Source organism: Panthera pardus, unplaced genomic scaffold (genome assembly GCF_024362965.1).
Source record: "Panthera pardus isolate Hobbes unplaced genomic scaffold, ASM2436296v1 HiC_scaffold_23, whole genome shotgun sequence".
Lineage (NCBI taxonomy): Eukaryota > Metazoa > Chordata > Mammalia > Carnivora > Felidae > Panthera > Panthera pardus.
Window position 1 is genome coordinate 6,762,048 of NW_026526799.1, and position 14,424 is coordinate 6,776,471.

Here is a 14,424-nt window from a genome sequence, read left to right on the forward strand (position 1 = left end):
TTTGATATCCCAGTTGATCCTCCCTTGCTGGCATTTTCTCTTTTGGCTTATGTATATCCTGCCTCTACCCCAAGCTCAGTATGTGGCAATTTGGGGTAAGGTCCACAGAGGGGAGACTGGGAAGATGGGCACCTGCCAGGAGCTCTCCCCCTCATGCTGTCTGTCCATCCTAGAGGGCAGCCGGGAGAAGCAGTACCCAAGCAAGGGCTCCTGGATGCACGCGTGTCGCCCTCATCCCTTGTGGTTAGCCTTGCCTTCGTTCGATAGGAAAGAGCCAGGGCCAGGAAAAGGCCAGGAAAAGGCCAGGAAAGGGGAAATCATAACCCTGGGAGTAGCAGCACTAAGTTCGGGACCCAGTACCCAGAATCCAGTCTTCAGTGCCTGCTGGATACATGAGACACGCACGGGAGTGTCCTCACCTGAAGCTTCTATTGCGCTGGCTGCTGTAATGACCCTCAGAGTCACAAACACCAAGAGTAAAGTGGTCATAGTTCACCTGGAAGAAGGGAGGCAGAGGAGTTAGGTTCAGCTACAGTGAGGTTAACGGTCACGTGGGCATAGGACGCAAGGTGATAAATTCCACGTGCAGGGATCTGAAATCACATCAAGATAAAGAGGCTACATGTGGTTGGAGGGATGCCTTCTGCAAGAATCCTCTTTTCACAAAGGCTTCACAGGTTTCTCGGTTTCATTGCACGTGGCAGGCTGGAACCCTCCTGTCTTTTCTTTCTTTTTTTTTTTTTTTAAATTTTTTTTTTCAACGTTTTTTATTTATTTTTGGGACAGAGAGAGACAGAGCATGAACAGGGGAGGGGCAGAGAGAGAGGGAGACACAGAATCAGAAACAGGCTCCAGGCTCCGAGCCATCAGCCCAGAGCCTGACGAGGGGCTCGAACTCACGGACCGCGAGATCGTGACCTGGCTGAAGTCGGACGCTTAACCGACTGCGCCATCCAGGCGCCCCCCTCCTGTCTTTTCTAGGCAACCTCCCATCTTCTAATCTGCAAAGGCTGATCTGGAAGGATCCCTGTGATGGGTGATTTTATATCAGCTTGACTGGGCCCTGGGGTCCTCAGGTATGTCTTCAAATATTATTCTGGGTGTGTCTGTGAGGGTGTTCTTGGGCGAGATGAGCATTTAAGTTTGTAGACTAAAGCAGATTGGCCTGTTAACATGGGTGGGCCTCATCCAATCAGTTGATGGTACGAATAAAACAAAAAGGCTGAACCTCCCCCAGGAGAGAGGGAGAATTCCTCTTCCCTGATGACCTTCAAACCGCCTTCAGACTTGAACCCAGACAGTGGCTCTTCCTGGGTCTCGAGTCTTCAGAGTCAGGCTAGAACGACACCCTGGTTCTCCTGGGCCCCCAGCTTGCCTGATACCTCTGTAATCATGTGAGCCAGGTCCTTCTAGTAAATCTCTTACTCTATGTATGCATACCTCCAGTTGCCTCTTCCTCTCTGGAGAACCCTGTTAGAATCCCTGAGAAATGAAATGAGTTAGCCAACCTCCCTGATGAAATCCAGACCTGTCACCAACTTCAAATTCAAGAACCTTGTGTGTTTAGGATGAAGGATGCTCCAAGCTTTCGTGCACAATTCAGGGGCCTGCTTCAAGCCAGGGGAAGGATGCCCACCCAGAGAGCTCTTGAGGAGGCTCAGGGATGGGCAGGTTAATAATGTAGGAGAGCAATGAGAGTCCGGGACCCCCGGAGCCCTCCTGCTGGCCTCAACAATGACTTCATGTGCATCAGAAAAACCTTCCTTTTCTGCTGGAGAACTGTCATGCCAAGTATACAGATATGTGACAATCACATCATAAAGGCATTCCCTGCACAATTGGGCTCTTGACTCCCAAGTGGACCGTGCACAGACCCTCAAAAGACCCCATTAAATTTCTAAGAGGTCAGCCAGAGCAGTGGTTGTCAGCCTTGGCTGTGCACTGAAATCACCTGGGCGTCAGCCTGGTCTTCAGGCATTCAGAAGCTCCCAGATGCTTCTAATGTGCGGCCTAGATGAGCACCGTTGGTTAGAGGGTGTGCAGTCACACTGCGGAGGCCTGTGACTGGCACTCCCTGACATGTGCCTGACGATGTCCCTTGAGCTCTCCTGCGGGAGGGTCCTGTGCTGGGGCCCACCCTGCCCTCTCCGGTGTGGGAGCATTCAATTTTGGTTTGAGAAGTGTCTGCATCACAGATGCTCCTTGGGGAGGAGAGAGGCAGCCCTGGAGGGGGAGGGGGTGGAGGATCTGGAACTAAAGACAAGAATGGAGCTTCGGGGGGCTTTGGGAAGCTGGGGTGACGCCCCCGGGTTCTCTGCTGGGTCAGAGTCTGATGGCCCAGCAGGTGTCGCTGTTGGCTCAGTCACCATCAGCGGGGGGCTCCTGGGCTGCCATCCCAGGAATGCCTGGGAGAGGGGCGGGCAGGGGACAGGACTCTGAGGAACCCTTTTGGGTGACCTGGCCTGTTCTTTTGAGTGACATTTCTTTCCATCACAATCTGTCATTCATGCCACATACGTTGGTCACCTGAGGGATGGAAGGGCTGTCTGTGTGGCCCTGCTGGGGGGACAGAGACGTATGCGTGAGGCACGTTTCCCTCCCACCATAGGAAGTCTGGAAAATGCCAGAGATCTAACAAGCAGCCCCTTGCTTCTCTCCTCAGGGACTTTTCTCCGATGTTGCCTTCAAAAAACGATCTCTGGGGTTCCAGGTGCTGGGACCGTGAGGGGCCACTGAGTTGTGGGCACTCCTGTTCAGGCCCAGTATGACACCCCCGGCCCCACTGAGGCTAAAAGGGTAAGGTGTCCCCTCCGGTCTGGGGAGGGGGCTAGACTTGTGGGCTCCTCTCTTCCCAGAGCCTCAGGGATACTGTGTCCAGACACAGGGCCTGCCTGTTCTTCCCTCAGAACACCCTCCACTGGGAAATTTTGTGTGTTTTCGGAGGTGTGTTTCTTCCCAAACTCTGTGAACAAGACTGATATTGTCTGGGATGCAGTGCTTCTCTGTGGGGCTTGGGCCCGCTCTGTGTTTCTCCTTGGCCTCGACCAGGAATGAAAAGGGTGGAGGCTTGGGGTAGGGGTGGACTGGGCAGAGAAACTAATTTTATTTCTTCTTCTTCTTCTTCTTTTTTTTTTTAAAGACAAACTTTGGGCTAGAAACATCGCAATAAATATGCTCTTGTGTGTGTGTGTGTTTTCTCAGCTGTAAAGAAAATAGGGAGAAATTCCATTCTGTCTGGGTTCCAAGTGTCTCCAGGACTCACTGAGTCTTTCATGGGAGGAGGTGGGCACTGCCAGACGGTCAACAGGGAGGCCTTTCTCCATGGGAAGCAAAGCCAGGTGGAGGTGAGGGGGGAATGTGTGGCCGGGGCAGAGCAAGGGGACAGGGGCGTCAGAAAGGAAGGGGAAAGAGGAGTTTGGGGGAGCAGGAAGTGGGTGCTGGATGAAGGCCGGGGTGCGAGGGGTTCCGTGTGTGGTTGGGTTGGTCATCAAGGAGCTGGCTTCCTCGGGAGAGAAGTGCTAGGAGACCCGACGGGGGAAAGTAAGCTTAGCGGGGCTTTTAAACTGAGCTGAGGGTGTGGGTGCGTGTGCGTGTGCGTGTAGATAGGGAAACCCTCCACCTCCTCATCAGCTAGCCTCTGTCACGTGGTCGGGTGCCAACCTGGCCGTGGCCTTAGCCTTTACTCCACCCGATTAAGACACTGGGTGGGCAGCTTACCCGCTTGCCTTGAATCTCTCTGTTCCCGCACCGTGCAGTGGAGACCCCCGGACCTGAGGCACACCCCGCTCCCCCCCAACCCAGGCCAGAGGTATCCAGTCCTGGTCCTGGCGTGGCCACCTCCTACTTTAATAACACAGGACCCACCCCCATGGCTGTTCCGAGACTGAGAGAGATAATGTGACAGTCAGGTTCCCTTTTGAGGGTGGGGGCCGTGTCTCCAGCTCGGAACTCAGTAGGCATCCGTCGGCACCACTGCCCCCCACGTCCCTGGTGGCAGGACTGGGTGAGCCTCTCCAGATGTGTGGGCTGGAAGAGCACCCAGCGGCTGGGGCTTCACAGCCGTGACCTCCCTGCCAGGGATCCTGTCCACGTGCATCTGAGGCACGTGGTCTGCAGTCTCTAACTGAATAGGAGGTGCCCATTCACAAGGTGGCTCATGCCATGGCTGGGCAGCTGGGATGCCAAGCTGGAGTCTGAATGACCCACCCCCATTATACTTTCGACCCAGGAGCTCTACTCTCAGGGACCGCAATAAAAATGTCCACTCCTCTTGCAAGGGACTCATGCCAGATCTTCAGGGGTCCTGTCTTCTCCCACAGAGCTGCCCAGTTCTTTCAACTCTTCCTCATGTACCTTCCAGATCTCACCCTCCTTCCTGGAGCCACAGACGTTAGTGCATGTCAAGTTCAACTCCTTCATTTTACAGGTGAAGAAACAGAGGTCCAAAGAAGTTAAGGGATTTGCTCAAGGCCACATAGTAAGTTGAAGATGGAACCAGGGCCAGAACTAGGGGCGTGGTCATCATCATCCCATGTTGTAAGCTCTACAAGGCAGTGGCCACATCTGTCTTGTGCCTCCCTGTCTCCCCGGCCCCCGGCAGAGCACCCAGCCCAGAGAGAGGTCAATCAGGAAATATCTGCTGAATGAATGAATGAATAAATGGAGGCCTAAGCACCCTAGGCCTCTGAAGGAGGAGAAGGGGTGCTGGAGGCTAAGCATCTATGAGGGGCATGGCTTTTGGGGGTAGACCACTCCCATTTTGCATTCAGCACATCTCAGCTAGAGAGATACATACTGCTCGCTTGTGATGTACATGGCTGTGTTGATTCATGCCAGCGTCCCAATAATGGCATGTGACTTTGGGAAGGTCACAGCCCATGTGCAGCTCAGGGGTGTGACAAATAGGGTCTTCCCTTCCCAGGGCCCCAGGGAGAACTACTGGGATGCCACAGCCAGCCTGCACTGGCTGGCCAGAGACAATTTTGGATATCTCTTCCCAACTCCGTTTTCAACGACATCACATTGGTAGCCAGAAATTGGTCATGATGGGAACATTTCTGGCACAGAAATGAGGGAACACTACAAACGGGGACTTCTGTCTTGCTCTCCCTTTTTGGGAGTGGGCTTATCAGCACACTACTGGAAGTAACTAATACTAGATAAAGAACAAGGCTGGTTCTCCTCTCACAACTGGGCTACAGCCAGGTTAGCACTTTCTTTTTTCTCCTATAGATGCTAGCTTTGCCTCATCATGCAGATCATGACCTCCTTAAGGATGAAAGACAAGTTTTAAGTTAAAAAAAAAAAAAGAATTCCCTCCGTGTTAACTCACACAGCGCTGGGAACAACAAAAATGATTTTCGATACTACTTATTGATGAACCAGTGGACATTGGAATTTGGTAGACTGATTGACCAGTAAGATTTGCCGGTAACTAAGCAGCTCTATGTCCGTGACTTAAGTCCTGAGGAAAGGATTGAAAAGGACCAAGGTCACCCATTCCTCCAGCCACTGGCCTCCATCATATCACTTATTTGCAGGCTAATCTCACAACCATGTCTCTTGTTGTTCGTGGACAAGCCCCTTCCTACATCTGTGCATAACGGTATTGGCACGCGCACTTAACACTGGGATTTCAAACCCAGCATAGAGAAAGGGGCAGGAGTCCCACACCAAGGACACATCTAGCCAGAGTGACCCCGAATACACCTCCTAATTTTCCATATACTCTAACCGGACATGGTGGGAAGGTATGGAAAGGGGGAGCCAGGAAGCTGATTACAGTCCTAGCTCTGTCCTAACTCACGGGGGAACCCATGGAAGCCCTCAGTTTTCCCATCTGTAAACTGGAATCACAACGCAAGCTTCACCCCCATGAGAATTGTGAAGGTATTTTTTGTGCATGTGAATATTCTTTTTGTATTTCCTCCTCTTTCTCCGCTCTCCCTCTTCCTCCCATTCCTTAGTCTCTCTCTACCCGTGTCTTTTTCCATATCTTTGATTTCCTTTTTCCTATGTTGTTATTTGCTCTGCTGTCACTGACGCATCTTAAATTCTTGACAACCATTCATGCAGGGTCGAGTCTGGGGGGCGGAGAGAGTTCCCAAGTGAGAGCCCTAACCCATTCTTGGACCATCCATCAGCAGGGAGGAGTCCTGCAGGTGTCCCCAGTCCTGGCTCTCCCTGTGCCCCCAGAAACCCAAGGAGGACTGGTTCCCGCAGCCCAACATGGCGGCTCCTCCCCAGAGCCTGTCAGGGAAGATGCTCGAGGAAGAAGGATGGCCGCTACACAAATCCACTTCTGCTTGCGGAACTGCAGGTGGTCCTTGCTAACTTCCTTCCAGGAATTTTCAGGTGGGTTTTTAAAAAGCTCTAATCAGAGGGCGCCTGCGTGGCTCAGTTGGTTGGGTGACTGGCTTTGGCTCAGGTCATGATCTCGCGGTTTGCGAGTTCAAGCCCCGCATCGGGCTGTAGGCTGACAGCTCAGAGCCTGGAGCCTTGCTTCAGATTCCGTGTCTCTCTACTCGAGCTCTGTCTCTCTGTCTCTCAATAATAAATAAACGTTAAAAAAAGTTCAATGTTTTTTTTTTAAAGTTTTTTTTAAATGTTTATTTATTATTGAGAGACAGAGAGACAGAAAATAAGCAGGGGAGGGGCAGAGAGAGAGGGAGACACAGAATCTGAAGCAGGCTCCAGGCTCTGGGAGTCCACACAGAGCCCGACATGGGGCTCAAACTCACCAGCTGCAAGATCATGACCTGAGTCAAAGTCGGACGCTTAACTGACTGAGCCACCCAGGTGCCCCGACAGTAAAAATTGTTTTAATAAAAATTCAAAAGTAAAAAGCTCTAACCGAGCCGTTCCTGATGAAACGGGTCTTGTCTCAGCCAGTGTACCTGCAAAAACATGAATATCACTTGGTGTAGCTGGATTCCCATCAGCCAACTCAGGAGGAAAGCCAGTAGAGCCCTCCCTTGAGCTGGGTCTTCTGGGTCTCTCTTACTGTCCCACTCTGCCATGGAGGACCCTGGCCTCTGGCAGCTGGAAGAGCTGGCCAACTCCTTGCTGCTTCCTGTGCTGCTGATCCCACAGGGGCAGGGACAGGGGAGCTAAGGGAAGGAAGCCCTTTCTGAACGTCAGCTTCAGAAATTAGCCCAAGGAGCTGTTTCTGCCAATGCCGATCGGTGGCCAACCTCACCGTCCTGACCAGGGGCCTAGCAGGACGCTGGTTCCACAATAAAAACAAATCTGCCCTCACTTTGCTGAAGGCATATGCGGTCTTGTAGGTGAAGGTCCTGCCTGTGGAGGGGGGTGGTGAGCACAACATGGAACAGAAAGGAGGAGACCCTGGTCAGGGCACGGAGCACATATAAGACTTTAGAAGACATTGATTTCTTTCCTCTCTGGCCTGTCTTGATTTCCTTCACCCACTGATAAATGTCCTTGCTAGTCATCACTGTTTGGCTTGGATCTGTCGTGACAAGAGATATGCTGTTCCTCATCTGCTCTCTGGGGTCTACTTTGAACACAGGCTCTTTGCAATATCCTAAAATGGCCTCTTCTCACATTTCTCAAATATGGGAAACCTATGGTATGGTATGGGAGAAGGTGGATACCTTAAGAATGCAACCTGAATTCACACCCTTGACCTATAACTTGCTATTTGGGTGAACTTGGGCAAGCGTCTTGGCATCTCTGGCCAGAAAGTCTATGGGTGAGGCCTCTGGAAATGGCTAACTTCCAGTCAGGAGGAGAGGCAGCGAATGACGTTCTAAACTTCCTCTTGTTCCTTCCAAATCACAAAACAGAAGTTTCTATGTCCCCCAGGGAGTCAGATCCTCTTGGGTGAGGTGACAGGAATGGGGAGGGAGGGAGCCTGTATCACGTTGGAAGCTTAGGTCAGAAGGGATGGCTAAGGCAAAGGGAAGCTTGGCCTATGTACGTCCTGGCAAAGCAGGATGAATGTCGTTGCAGTGAAAGCCAGCCCTCCACCACGGCCTACAAGGCGTTACACGATCTGCCTCTGCTCCTGCTCATGCCACATCTCAGAGTTCTATTTCCAGCCATATTCTAGCCGTTCCTTTTTTTTTTTCCCTAAGTTTTATTTATTTAAGTAATCTCTATACCCCATGTGGGGCTCAAGCTCATGACCCTGAGAGCAAGAGTTACAAGCTCTTCTGACTGAGCCAGCCAGGCGCCCCTCTAGCTGTTCCTTAAACACAAAGACTTGTTTCCTTGTAAGGGCTTTTGTAACTGCCCTTCCTTCTTTCTGGCACACGCTTGTGGATCTTTCCCTACCTGGCCACTTTTCAGCATTCCAGGCTCAGTCCCAATGTCCCTTCCCTGAGCGCCCTGTTCTCTCACCACCACCCAGTGCCTCCCTGATGTTGTTTATCGATATTATTATTATTGGAAATTAATGTCCTTTCTTGCTTATTCCCTGTTTCCCCTGCTGGAATATACACTCTGTGAGGGCAGGGACTTTTGTCTGGTTTGCTCACTGCTGTATTTCCAGTGCTAATGCCTGGCACGGTAGTAGGTAAACAAGAAATAGTCACTGAATAAATGAACGGATGGCTGTTAATGAATGGGCAATGCCCCTTCCGGATCAAGGTTGGGAGTGGAAGGCGTGGAAAGCTTAAGACTGATCGTAACTGTTGAATGTCACCTGATTGTACAGCATTCCCGCCTCCTCAGTCCTGGAGACTGCTAGAAGCCCTAGGAGAAAGGGCAGCTGTGAGCAGGGGCTGTCAGGGGAGTCTGGAGCATTCCCGTAGCCCATGGCAACATCCATACATGGCCCATGGAAACATCTGTTCATGCTCCTCTCCTGCTAGGAGGGGACCAAGAGTGGGGCAGGATGGCCAGGCAGGGAGTGGTGAGCGACTCCAGAGACAGCATCCAGGAACAAAACAGAACACGACAAAGGCTGTACTTCCAAGGCGCTGGGAGGGAGGCTGAGTCCAGGAGCTGAGAAGAAAGGCTGGCCATGGGTGGTGCTTCCTAAGGGTTGGGTGCCTGTGGCCACCCCGGCCCTGAAGCATATGCCTGGACAAGGGTGGGGGCACTTGAAGGCAGAATTCAGCTCAACACCACCAACCTTTCCCCGTTTTGCCCCCCTCTCCCCACTCTCCATTGCAAATTCCCAGGAAAACCAGTTTAAAGTGGAGGGGTACATGGCATGCTTATTGGTTCCTCTTCACTCACCCAGGGACATTTAGTTTTGCCCTGTTCTCTCTGTGGAAAAAAACCTAGGGGTTGGGCCCCGCCCCTTCCTGTTCTCAGCCTCCCCTTCCAGCCGGGCACTTAGAGGTTTTCTCTGCATTAATTTCAGACATTGTGTAAATATCGAACCTGGGATTTTGGAAAGGAGTGTCCTTCAGCCCAAACTTTCCATCAAGCACAAGCACCCTTTTTGGGGCAGGGATCCTGGGCCAAGAGCTGACTTCCCTCCGCGTGGTGCTGACCGCCAACCTGGCAGAACAGAGAGCTCCTTCCTGATGGGGTTTGGGAAAGGGGCTAGAGGACCCAGTGTGACTCCTCAGTGGCCTCCCTGACTGAGAATGGAGCCCAGGTTTCAAAAATGATCTTCGGTAGAGGTTTCTGGAAGCTGAGAGTCCTGTTGGAAATGTCTGCTTGTCAGAAAGGGCCATCAGGTGTTTGGGGTTAGAGTCGAGTCCCTGGGCAGGCAGAGGGCCAGATGCCTGGCAAGTGGCAGGCAGGAAACGGGGAGCAGCTGACCCAACCCCTTAAACTTGTGGGGCAGATGATCAGGTTCTATGAGTTTCGTTCCAGGGTCTAGTCAAGGGTAAGAAGGAAAATGGATTACTGGAGTCAAACCTCATTCTTTTGATTCTAGTTTGCATGCCTCGGTTCCAGGACTGGGAAAGACTCCTGGAGAACAGCCATTAACTCCTTTTGGGTCATGCTCCTCTTTGAGAGACAATGGGAGCTGTGGACACAGCTTTCAGGAGGGGACATTTAAGTTTTCTTGGGGGCCTTAGGGCACACTGGATAGTCTATGCTAACAATGTGACCTATGCGTCTTGGGTCATACGGTATCAACTTGACCTCTGGAGGTGCTGGAGACAAAGGTCAACCATTTGGGCAGTCAGCCACGTGACCACTCCCCGCCCCCCCCATAAAAACTCCGGACGCCGAGGCTCGGTGAGCTTCCCTGGTTGGCAGTGCTCCGTGTTGTGTCACCCTGTGTGCTGTCCACACGACTCCCCTGGGCGAACACAGCTGGTCACCCTGGGATGCCTTCCTACGGGCCTCTTTGCTTTGCTCATTGATCTGTATTCTTCTGCTAGAAAACACCAAAACCACGAGTAGAACAGCTCTGCTGACTTCTGAGCATCCTTCTAAAGAACTTACTGAATGAGAACGTGGTCTTGGAGACCTCCTGAAACTGCTCCTTCAGGTTAGCCCGTCCTGCCCAGCGTGGTTCAGGGTTGGCTGATGGGACAGTGGTCAAGACACCTTCAGCCCATGGCCATCCGTCACCCACACTGCTGTCCCTTCTTGGGGCATGTGCTCTGAAGAGCTGAGGATTCTTTTTTAGCTCTCCTGTGGAAGGTATAATTGCCTCTCATCTGGAAAAGCTCCAACCATTTCTTGCCTTACGTCCCTCCCTCCTTTCCTCTGTCAAACTCCCACCACAGGGAAACCTCTGTAGTAGGTGCTGAGGGGGATCTAAGGATGGGCCCGTGTGAATCCATGGGAGATAAGATGGATGGTGTGGGACGGGAGATACGATGTATGAATAAGCCTTACAATGACCGGAAGGGCTGCTCTCAATGAGAAAGTTCCAGAGCTAAGAAAATGCAGAAATCACTCCTGTTTGGAGGGCCTGGAGGGGCTTTGAAGAAGAGGTGACATTTGAGCTGAGCCTTGACAGACAAGACCCTATGGTAGAGGGAAAGGGCATTCTAGGAGGGAGAAAGGCATGAACAAAGGCATGGAGAAAGGAGTAGGATCCAAGTGGTACAGGATCAAATAAAGTCAGAAACAAGGCTGGGCCAGATTCTGAAGAACCTTCATAATTAGGCTAGTGAACCTGGCTTCATTTTGTAGGTGATGGGGAGGCTCTTGGGGGTTCAGGAAAGACCCGATCTGAGGTGCATCAGAAGGAAACTGAAGCCTCTGCTCCAGCTGTTGGCTGGCTACGCCTCTGTGAAGTCTCCCTGGTGCCCCATCATGACCAAGTTCACCCTCCTCCATGGGAGCAGGATCACACACGGCTTGCAGCATTTGTCCACCTCTGTGAGGACACCGCACCCACCGGGGCGCGGACCAGGCTCATTCTTCCTTGGGTCTCCCTCATGCCTGAGCGCCCACCACCACCATTTCCCCTAAATATTGCCACGTACTGAAAGTTGACCCCAAGCCAGCATGATGCCCAACAGCAGTCTGAACAAACGCATCATCTCCTTCAATGCTCACGATTGGGCCTGGGAGGGCACACTGCTGCTAGCGTCATTTTGGAAGGGAGGGGACAGAGGCTCAGAGCAAGTCAATAACTTATCTCAAATCCCATAGCCAGGGAGTGGCAGGGGGCCAGGACTCAAGCCCAAGCGGGTCTAACTCCTCACCAGGGCTCTGCTTCCCACACAGATGCTGGCGATGGGGACAGGTGTCGAGGATGGAGCCTGTCAGTTTATTCTCATCATCCGAACGAAGCCTTTGACAATCTACGGAACCAGCCTGAAAGCATGGATCCCATCAGCGGACATTTGCCGCGTGCCTGCTGCAAGAGTCCTCCCACGGGTCGGGTTAAGCCTCAGAGTTTGACTCAGAGCACCGTGGGGCTGCAGAGTAAGGCTGAAAACCCCAAAGAGCTTGCTCTCTGAGTCCCTCACAGACCCCCTCTGACTCTCAATTTGTTCCGGAATAGCTGGCGACGAGCTGTGAAGCAACTGACACAGGATGGGACACCTGGCCTTCTTTCCTCCCCTTCCAGCTGCCTCCGGCGTGTCCCTAGTCCTCGGCCAGCCTTTTCTGGCTGTGTGACTCTGCCCTGCAAGGCTGTCAGGATTACAGTGCCTAATAGCCTCCAGACAGGATGCCAGCGCAGCCGCCTTCCAGAAAACGCCTTCTAGGGACTCACTCTGTCTGCTGCCTCCCGGCTCCTCCCGCCAGTGTTTCGTGGCCTCACAAGAAAGCCACCTTTCCTTTTGTGTTGTTGTTGCTGCTGTTTTAAATTCTTTTAAAGGGAATTGTGGTGAAATATGCAAGCCACAAGATTCACCATCGTAACTATTCTGCGCGTATTTTACGGTGCTGTGACGTGAGGTACATTCACATTGTCACATTATTGTGCAACCCTCACCACCGTCTGCCAAACCGAAACTCTGTCCCCATTGGACAGTAACTCCTGTTTCCCCCTCCCCCAGTCCCCGGCAACCACCATTCTCCTTTCTGTCCCTATGAATTTGATGACTGTCCTTTTGATGAGGAAAATCAATATCCCTATGTAACCCACTATCTAGAGATTTCATGTGCTAGTCCAATTGGATAGATTCCACTTTTTTTTTCCTGGAGTGCTTTATATATTCAAGGAGAACTTCGTGCACTCAGGGCCCTGCCAGGTACCACACTGCCTTCAGCATTTAGGGGAGCCTGCTTTGTCACGGGGGTGGGCTCCACAGCCACAGGAAGTGGAAACCAGGTATGATCAACATTTCCCTTGAAAATTTCTTCAGAGGGCGCCATGTTGGGGCCCCCTCGCACTCTTTCTAAATGAATCAAATACAATTGTCTTTTTCTATTTCTGGGCTGGGTTATTTTATTTATTTATTTTTTAATGTTTATTTATTTTTGAGAGAGAGAGAGACAGAGTGAGAGCAGAGAGAGAGGGAGACACAGAATCCGAAACAGGCTCCAGGCTCTGAGCTGTCAGCACAGAGCCCGATGTGGGACTCAAACTCACAAAGGGTGAGATCATGACCTGAGCCGAAGTTGGACACTTTACTGACCGAGCCGCCCAGGCACCCCTGTTTTTTAATTTTTTTAAAGTGGGCTTCACGCTGGGTGTGAAACCCAACTCAGGGCTTGAACTCACAACTCTGAGATCAAGACCTGAGCTGAGATCAAGAGTCCGATGCTTGCTTAACCGAATGAGCCCCCCAGGTGCCCCTGGGCTATTTCTTTATCTGAGCAGCAGATGAATTAATTGGCTTGTGAGAAGGGCTATCTTATGTGAGCAATACTTATTAAAACTATAAACATGCTTGGCTCTTCAAGAGGCCCATACCATGAGAGGCACAAGGGAAGTGAGGCCTTCTCTGGGAGAAGCAAATTTGAGTCTCTTGTCTCCGGCTTGCAGGGTACAGATGCCCCAGACCTGGGAGAGTCTGCAGACTTCCTCATGCTCCGAGCTGTCGGCACAGAGCCCGACGCGGGGCTCGAACGCACAGATCTCAAGATCATGACCTGAGCCGAAGGCGGATATTTAACCGACTGAGCCACCCAGGCACCTGCAGACTTCCTCATGGAAGCGTGCTCTCTCTCAGTAACTATCACTGCACGGTAGCTGAGCCTCATACCCATCTTAGCTTGGTAGAGCAGCAGTGCCTACCTTCCCTGCTGGAAGGAGGGTGGAAAAATCCACCCACAGCTGCACAGACAGCCGTCGTGCTGGGACAAGGCCTGGGGCTCTCTGCTTCATACTTAGTTTTCATTGCAGACATGGCTTTCTCCCACCGGGATCATGGGCTCTCCTCGAGGGCAGGGCAGCCTTCCTCCGCCTTGTGTATTCCCCACTGTGTCCCATAGGCAGCCTGGCACATAGAATGTTCTAATTATGGAAAACCGCTTACTGACTTGCAAACGTGCTCACACGAAAAAGCAAACTGCAAAATGTTACGCAGAACACAACTCCATTCCCTTTTAGTGTGTGTCTATTCACGGGGCGGGGAAGACCCAAAAGATATACATAGATTTAAATCTGGTTATCTTTGGGTGTTAGGTTTATGGTAGATTTTTATTTTTTCCATTTTTGCGTGTTTATATTTCCTAAACTTTCTATGATGCTCTTTACTGTTTTTCAAAGGAAAAGTGTTTCCAAAAATAAAATGAAATTTTATATCCTTTAAAAAAAAAAATCTGCATTCAGGACAACCACAGGAGAAAATAAATTCCAGCCCTGGCAGGCCATTAGAACTGGAGCTTGTGTGTCAAAGCCAATAAACTCCCCAGTGACCAAGGTGATAGCCAGCAGGGGATGGGGGTGGGGAGGGAGCGGGGGTGGGGGTTGGAGGAGAGGAGAAAGTTCTCTATGTATTAAAACTCTGGGGAATGTACTGAGAGACAGTATTTTCTCCTGTTACAGTTAGGTGTTCAACAGACTCTGGGTCCAAGGTCTCTCCAGCTCATGACTCTCTCCCAAAGGTGGTCCTGTCTGTGAGCCAACGAATGCCCATG

General features: G+C 51.5%; 1 protein-coding gene across 5 annotated transcripts in view; it reads right to left on the reverse strand.

Moving 5' to 3' along the window:
- ACAN (aggrecan) overlaps positions 1 to 14,424 on the reverse strand; it is a 66,780-nt gene that overhangs the window by 38,322 nt on the left and 14,034 nt on the right. For all 5 annotated transcript variants that reach the window (XM_053888681.1, XM_053888679.1, XM_053888680.1 and 2 more), the window contains exon 2: positions 420 to 496. In XM_053888681.1, coding sequence (XP_053744656.1) covers positions 420 to 489 — 70 coding nt within the window. In that variant the 5' untranslated portion in view covers positions 490 to 496. The remainder of the gene's footprint in view (positions 1 to 419; positions 497 to 14,424) is intronic.